This window comes from Trichechus manatus, unplaced genomic scaffold (genome assembly GCF_000243295.1).
Source record: "Trichechus manatus latirostris isolate Lorelei unplaced genomic scaffold, TriManLat1.0 scaffold00023, whole genome shotgun sequence".
Classification (NCBI taxonomy): domain Eukaryota; kingdom Metazoa; phylum Chordata; class Mammalia; order Sirenia; family Trichechidae; genus Trichechus; species Trichechus manatus.
In genome coordinates, this window is record NW_004443959.1 from 16,218,392 (window position 1) to 16,227,357 (window position 8,966).

Sequence of the window (8,966 nt, forward strand, 5' to 3'; positions counted from 1 at the left end):
GTTGCTGGACAAAAATCTCATTGAAAATACTAGGGAAAATGAAATAAATTTTTACTTTTTCTGTTATTCTTTACAGAATTAAGTCACTATTTTGATTAGAAACAAAATTTTTACTACATTCACTTAAGTTTCTTATGCACTTATTTGGTATATTCAGGAAGGGAAAAAGAGGAAATGTATTTGTTTTCCCACTTTTCCTTTAAATTGAGGAAAGGACACTAAAAGTTCCTTGAACAAAATTGTTTTCTCCCTAAACTATCCCTTTTTGTTCTCTGAGCCTTCACAACTGAACTCAAGAAAACAAATGTTCCAAATGAGACTCTCAGAGAAACTCACATAAAGGCCTAGCAACAATAAAATTGAAAAATTCTTTTCTTTCCCCAAAAAACACAAATAGCAATCTCAGATAAGCATTGTTTATCAAAATAGAAGAGAATCAACCAGAAGTCACTCTTGGAGGGTTGATTTTGTTTAGACAACACATAAATTGCTGCAGAGTGAAGAGAGAGGCCGTGGGCATCATGGCAGAGATGGGAAGAAAGGATAACAATTATTCAGAAACAATTTTTTGAAAAATCAATCTCATTCTTCTCTCCTTCTATATAAGAAGCCAAGAACTATAATGGGTGGACACTGAATATTCCAAATATGGAATTTCTCTTTTGTTTGTTTCAGTGAAATGGAAGAAAACATCTTCAAGACAGTCCTCCAGATCCCACCTCTCGATTACTTTTCACCACATGCCCCTCACATACAGAGGACACATCCCTAGATATGATCAGAGTGGCCTATCAGCAGATCATGTAAACTCAATTTTGATCTTCACCAAATGCAACATGTGAACCCCATTTGGATCCTGATTCAAACAAACCTATTGTGGTTTAGGAGATTAAAATTGGAGCCATTATTCCCTGTCCTTGAGGTTTACTTTCAAAGGAGACCTGGTTGTACAGTTGTTAAGAACTCAACTACTAACCGAAAGGTTGGCAGTTTGAATCCACCAGCCATTCCCTGGAAACCCTATGGGGCAGTTCTACTCCGTTTGATAAGATCACTGAGTCAGAATCAGCTCCAGGGCAACAGCTTTTTTTTTTTTTTTTCGGTTTGAGTATAAAGAGTGTGACCCAGCTGGAGATGGACTCACAAGGACACATCAACTGGGCCCTGATGTATGAAGAAAATAGCTAGGACAATCTTGGAAAACTTCTTTTAGGGATATTTTCACATAAACAAATCATAAACAGAGCACAAAAGACCTACATATTTTCCAATCATCTCTTTTTATTAGAGTTCAGTAAATAGTAAGATTTGTTGGACCAATGAAGACCCTCCTGATTGTACCAATGGTTACTAAGAAAAACAATTCAAAATGTAGAGTCACAGTGATTTAGCAGTTTTTAGCCAATCTGTGAAAAGGTGAAGCTTTCAAAGATTTTATCCATTTGTAATGTTAATATATCCTGATGATTCTGTAACGTTTCCTTGCACTAGGACAGACATGGCTCTGGTAGCGTGACTGCTATTTCTCACTTTTGCTTATTCTGTAACATTCCTTGGACTTGGGCAGACGTGGCTCTGACAGCACGCTTGTTCATTTCCCATTTTTGCCCCTTGGAACATATGCTGAATAAAATCTTTCTTTTTTGCTTTACTATAACTTTGTGGTGATTTTACCCTAGGACAATTGTATAATGATATTCAGAAGGATTGGGGCAATTTGAACATGGTCTAGGTGTTAGATAATATTGTGGAATTACTGTTAATGTTGTTAGATATGATCATGACATTTTCCAAAATAAAAAATTCTTACCTGTTTGAGATACATATTGAAGTATTTGCTGTTAAAATATATGATATGACGTTTACTTTAAAAGATGCTCCCTCCAAAAAAAAAATTGGTGAAGAGATATATGAAACAAGATTGGTAAACTGTAATCATTTTTAGCTAGTTCATTAAACCATTCTCTCTACTTCTGTATGTGTTTGAATATTTCCATAGTAAAGGTTTTTAAAAAAGAAAGAATGACATGACTTGAAACTCCAAAGCTTTTCAGAAACCCCTAGAGCCTCCTTCTCATAAAGTCATTCTCTAGGCTTTAAGGACGGATCAAGTAAGAATAACAATATTGAATAGCAGTGGTGAGAGTGGGTATCCATGTCTTGTCCCTGATCTTAAGAGGGAAGTTCTCCATCTTTCTCTGTTGAGTGTGATGTTAGCAGTGGGGTTTTCATAAATGCCCTATGTCAGATGGAGGAGTTTCCCTTCTATTCCTATCTTATTGAGTGTTTATATCACCAAAGGGTGTAAAAATAATAATTACAAAACATACGACATCAGGGATTGGAGAACTTTTGGTGGGAGAATTTGGAGAGCACTAAATAGAAACTAAGAGCAAGTAAAAATAGTACGTTCATGTTCTGAGCATCTTCGGTTTTCCTAACAGACGCTACACTGAGATTTAGCACTGTGAACTTAACGTTTGGACTTTTGATCTCTAAGACTCCCAGTATCCCCAGAGGAAGGATAATGTACTCAATATAAGATCTTACTGCCTTTGTGAATATATCCCCCAAAAAAGTTACTCCATGCCTAATTTTAAAAATCCAAAATTGTGTCATTTATAAAAATAAGAATATCAATCTTTAGAATAAATAGCTGAACTGACCATATTTGGGAGAAGTACTGGGGAGAAAAAAGACAAATTTTACCAACATACAGGAAAGAAAGGTATAAGCTATGCTTACTGTTGGATCTCACTGGGGACCTTCGAGGACTTCCAATAAGGAAAATATTTAAAAGGCTCCAGTCCTGCTGCAACATAAAAATGATGGTCTTGCAAATCCTTTGAGTTGTCCAAAAGACGTCCATTCATTGTAAATAATCTGCAAATAAAGAATGAAAAAATGAACTAGAAATTTTAAGACTAGTAATATAGTATTTGGGGTATCTTTCACTTATAACTATCAGGAGCCCTGGTGGCACAATGGTTAAGAGCTTGGCTGCTATCTGAAAGGTCAGCAGTTCGAACCCACCAGCCTCTCTACGGGAAAAGATGTGGCAATCTGCCTCTGTAAAGATTAAACAAACACAGCCAAACACTCTAACCACTGTGCCACCAGGGCTCCTTCCTGAAAGATTACAGCTTTGGAAATCCTACTGGGCAGTTCTTCTCTTTCCTACAGGGTAGCTGTGAGTCAGAATTGACTCGATGACAACGTATTTTAATGTAACTATCATTTGGACTCTTGGAGAAATTACATACTCATAAGTAAGCATAATCTAAATGGGCTAGTTAAAAACGTATGAGAGCTGCTCTTCCAGGATTAGTCTTTCTTTCCATTTTTAGATTTTTTAATTAAAGTATATTTTTAATTATGTACAAGTGCTCAGAGGCCCTTGAGAACATTTTAAACTCTTGGTTGGTGTTCTATTAATTTTAACTAGTAACAGCTAAAATTAATACAAATTGGCTTATATTGTAATAACAAAACTTGGAAAACAAACCAGCATTTATTAGCAAATAATGTGTCTTTTTATAAGCATCAAAAGACTAATATTAGCCTACTTTTTATTCAGTACTCTTCACTGGCAAGTATTCATTCATTAGTTTATTTATTCAAGAAATGATTCAATTCATTCACTACTGAACACCTATTATGCATAAGGCAATGAGATAGGTATTGAATTGGATAACAATATGAATAAGTCACTGCTTCCTCAAAGCCAAGAAGTGTACAAAAATCTATAAATATGACAAGAAAAGGCCAAAGTGCTGAGGGTCCCAAGAGGAGAAAGATTAAATTCAATCGTAAGCTTCACACAGGTGGACGAATTTACAATGGACTTTGAAGGGTGGGCAGGATTTCATCCTGTGAAGATGCGATGATAGCCATTTTGTGTAGCAGGAGGGGCTTGGCCAAGAGCCAGAACACAGAGGGTTTGTTTTGGCTGTCACAAAGGGGTGAAATGGAGACAGAACTTGAACGTGTAGGTTGAGAGGAGTTTATAAAGAGCCCTGAGTTCCAGTGTAAGAAATTTATAATTAATGTAGTCAGAATAATTGAAGATTTCCATAGAAGGGTAGAATAAGAGCCATGTTTTAGCAATAGTAAGTCAACTTTTGTGTATGGGATGTGATGGAGACAGAATCAGAGACTTGGAAAACTACTGCAAGTATATACTGAAGTAATGAAACAGGGTAGCAACTGCAGGAGGAGAAAGAAGAGAATGAATGGAGGAGATATTAAAAAGGTAGAATCTACAGAATATACCCATCCCCACAGATCAATCATTCTCAAACTTAAGCATGCATCAGAATCACCTGGAAGGCTTCTTAAAACACTGATTGCTGGGCCCTACCCTCAGAGTCTCTGATTCAGTAGATGGGATAAGACTCAAACATTTCATTTCTAACAAGTTCCTAGCTTATACTGCTGCTACTGATCCCGGGGCCACATTCTGAGAACTGCTGTCCTAGATCAACCCTGCAGGAAATATAGAAGAAAAACATCAGGACAGGAGGCAACTGTGAGCAACCACTGGAGAGCCAGGCCTATGTGGGGAGCAGGTGGCTGTGGCATGGAGCAGAAGGTTGACCTCGGAAAAAAAACCACTGTTCTTCTCTCCATAATTGCCTTGGGGCAAACAGTGCCTGCTCCCAACTGGTAGACTCAGACAGCTAGTGCAAGTGTCCCCAGGAGTAAATCAGGGGAGTGCAGAAGCCTTGAATCACACATCACGTAAGAAACTGAGGGAAGCAGTGGGACTGACTAGCTGCAGTGTTAAGGAGAGAGTCTCCACCCAGAGCTACTGCTGCTGGGGGTTAGATGGTGAGACTCTGAAGGGAGGAGCTCTTTGGTAGAGTCTACAGGAAGCAGAAGTATTGGAAAAGATGGACCAAAAATTTAACATAAACATGAAAAATGTTATGCAAGAAATAAGGGGATATTATCAATATAAAACAAGAACAAGAAAGTATAACAAGAATAGAGTGGAAATATTGATTTGAAGCTAGAATAGTTGAACCAAAGAGTACAACAGTGAGACGGACAGTAGAACAGATACAGATACAAATTAGTGTTTGGAAGATGAAACTGAGGAACTCTCCCTGAAGGAAGCAGAGAAGGATAAAGAAATAGAACATATGAAATAAAATTTAGAAGTAAGGACGAGTAGAAGTGCCAACATCCAGGTATTAGGAAACCTAGAAATAAGTTAAAATAAAAGAGAAAAGGAAGAAGTACGTGTAGAAATAATAAAGACCAAACCAACCCGTTGTCTTCAAGTCAATTCCAACTCAGAGAAGACCAGTCCACAGAATTAAAGAAAGAGGGAAGACCTCAGATTGAATGAGCTCCAAGGAGAGACTACAGAAAAACCAACATCTAGACAGATTAGTGTGCTATTTAAGAACATAAACAAGAGCATTCTAAAAGCCTCTTACAGAGAAAGGGCAGACAGCATACAAAGCAATAAGAATCAAAATGACATCAGATGTTTTAACAACACACTGAAGGAAAGAAAATATGAAATAACATTTTCTAAATCTGAAAGAGAAGAACTTTGAAGCCAGCCAAATCGTCATTTAAATGGAAGGGCATGATAAAAAATACATATATGCTCAGGCTTACAAGGCCTCAGAGCATTTCCCACATAAAGGCTCACACTGAAGATTTTTAGAGGAAGTTGTTAAATAAGAGGAAAAGCAAATTCAGGAGCTGCTACAAGAGATAGGTGAGTAAAGGTACGACATGCGTTGTCTTAAAAAACAAGAAAACCGAAGATCAAAGAAGACATAGCTATAATAACTCAAAATTCAAATTCTAGCTTGCATCAGTGTGATACGGGTTGTTTGAGGTGGGGCTAGGGGTACCAGGGAACATGAAAACATGTTTACATTCTTGTGTAAATGGGGGAAAACACGAAGAGCAATTCAGAATCTACAAGACTTGGCCACTGACAGATGTTGGAGGTGACACACACACTGTGTAACATGACTCAAGGTTTTAATTCTGGGTGGCTGGGAGAATGATGGGACTATTAAAAGAAAAAAGAAAGATAAGGAGTAGAACTGACGGCTTGGGGATGAAGGAGGGAGGTGGAACAAGTGAGCGACCAACAGTGATGTAACTGAAAAAAAAAAAAAAAGACCCTCAAAAGACTCAGGTTGAATGTCCTATCATACACCAAAAGAACTTCACGTTCTTTCGAGCAAAAGACTTGTAAAGATGAGGTTGGTTGTTTTTTTCCAATAAGTTAAATGTTCTTTTCATTCAGTGATGAGACAAACTATACAAAAGAATGGAACTTAGATGCGTTAATGCAGGACCCACAAAGTGCTTACTGATCCGACCTCGTGCCAAAACCAACAGCCTATAGTGCAAACCCAATGAGTGCCACAAGGGACGCATGGCTGGGCCACCCCTTAGAGGACCAAATTGTTCAAGCACGTTCCCCTGCCACTCTTCTCTAAATTCTCCTCAACCCATTCTCCTCTAGGAATGGTGACAAAGCCCGTTTTTGGAAGAAGAGGTATGTGAGAGATAAATAAGATTTCAATGGCTGAGATAAAGGAGTTTCGAGACAAAGAAAATTACACGTGCATAGACTTGAAAATGTGAACCTGTATGTCATGTGCAGAGAACTGTAGCTTTTGCCGAAGTGTGAATTTCATGAAGATGAGTAATAGGAATAGGAGCATCAACTGAGATAATGTATATAAATGGAAGCAGTTTACACACTATAAAATGCTAGATAAACGCTAAGAATTTCTATTATTACTTATCTCAGAGGATGTGAAGACTAAATGAAACAATCATGTGTAAAATTGCTTTGTAAACTAGAAAAGCTTTACCCAAATGTCAATTGTTAAATGATTTTTAATGCACCTTACCATTGGGGGTATAGTATAAAATGTACGTAAATATCTATAAATTTTCTTAAAGCCTCTCATTTACAAATAATTAAAGAGCCATTTGGCTATTTTCCCCAAATAAAAGTACAGTCTGCCCTAGAGAAATTTTGAACTCTTTATCTTTAACAGTTTTTTTTTTTTAAAGAAACTGCAAATAACTTTTAAAAGACATATTTGATTTTCAGTTGAGGTTTCAAAACCTTTATATGTGAGTTTTGGCCTGGACACCGTGAAATCTGGACATAATTGTACAAAGCCCCTCACAGTTCATGGGTCCCAGTGGTTAGCTCAGCTGGCTTCACCTTTTTGAGGCATTAAAAAATAGAGAATTAATTCCAAGCTTTAATAAATTTAAAATATAATAGGGGAGATATGACAAGTTCACAAATAACCATAATACAAGGTTGAATGAGATAGTTGCATTAAGAAATTATGCCCTAGAACTAGTCTTCAGCCCTCTTCTCTAATACTATCTCCATCGCATCCAATTTTATAACCTTAAATACCACCCATTACACTCATATAGCCCTACTTTATTCCTCCAATCTAACCTCTTTCCTGAGCTCCAGATTCATATACCCAACTTGTCCATATCTCCATTAGGATGTCTAATAAGCATCTCAAACTGGACATGTCCAAAAATGAATTCTTGATTCCCCAAAAACTTCCCTTTCCACTTTCTCCATATGAGGAAATAACACCATCAATCACTACTTACTCTTACCAAAAGGTTAGGAATCATCATTGATCTCTTGCTTTCTTTCTTTCATACCCCATACGCAGTTTATCAGCAAGTTCCATCATGTAAGTCTTTAAAATATATACAGAATCTGACCTCTTAGGACCAACCAAGCCATCATGGTCTCTCACTTGGATTACCTACAACAGCCTCCAAACAAGTATCCCTACTTCTACTCTGACACTCCACACACATATCCCATTATCCAGGTCATGGTAACCCCTCCTCAGGACCCTCCAACGGCTTCACATCACACTGTAATTAAAATCTCAACTCCTTCCCATAGTTACAAAGCTTGTCTGATCTTTCCCTTCACTCTCTCTTCCGAGCAAACTGTTATCACTGTCTGCCTCCCTCACTAGTGGCCATCTGACTATTGTTTAAACGTTAAGCACATCTCAGAGTCTGGAACTGTGGTTCCTGATGGCTGGAAGGGACTTCCCCAGATCACTGTACTTTTTCCTTCCTCCTGCCATTCAGACGTGCTCTTAAATGCCTCCTCTCAGGATTTCCTGACCAGCTTTTCTAAAATAGCCCCATCTTTACCCACCACAGTTTTTCTTTCTTTCTTTTTTTTTATTGTTGTAGTTTAAATGAAGTTTACATTTCAAGTTAGTCACCCATACAAAAATTTATACTTACTTTGTTATGTGACCCAGTTGCTCTCCCCATACTGTGACAGCACACTCCTCCTTTCCTCTCCTGATTCCCCATGTCCATTCAACCAGCTCCTAACCCTCTCTGTCTTCCCATCTCATCTCTGGACAGAAGCTGCCCGTTTAGTCTCTTGTATCTACTTGAGCTAAGAGGCACACTCCTCATGAGTATCACTTTATGTCTCACAGTCCAGTCCAATCCCTGTCTGAAGAGTTGGCCTCGGAAATTGCTTTAGTTCTGGGCGGATAGAGAATCTGAGGGTCATGCTTTCCGGGGTTCCTCCAGTCTCAGTCAGACCATTAAGTCTGGTCTTCTTACTAGAATATGAGTTCTGCACCCCACCTTTCTCTTGCTCCATCGGGACTCTGTTGTGTTCCCTGTCAGGGCGGTCATTGGTGGTAGCCAGGTACCATCTAGTTCTTTTGGTCTCAGGCTGATGAAGTCTCTGGTTTATGTGGCCCTTTCTGTCTTTTGGGCTAATACTTGCCTTGTATCTTTGGTGTTTTTCATTCTCCTTTACTCCAGGTGGTTGGAACCAATTGATGCATCTTAGATGGCTGCTTGCAAGCTTTTAAGACCCCAGATGCCACTCACCAAAGTAGGATGCAGAACATTTTCTTAATAAGCTTTGTTATGCCACTTGACCTAGATGCCCC

General features: G+C 38.3%; 1 protein-coding gene across 1 annotated transcript in view; it reads right to left on the reverse strand.

Moving 5' to 3' along the window:
* The window catches only part of DCDC2C (doublecortin domain containing 2C), a 146,983-nt gene that overhangs the window by 96,229 nt on the left and 41,788 nt on the right, over positions 1-8,966 (reverse strand). Inside the window, exon 5 of the mRNA XM_023728231.1 lies at positions 2,746-2,883. Coding sequence (XP_023583999.1) covers positions 2,746-2,883 — 138 coding nt within the window. The remainder of the gene's footprint in view (positions 1-2,745; positions 2,884-8,966) is intronic.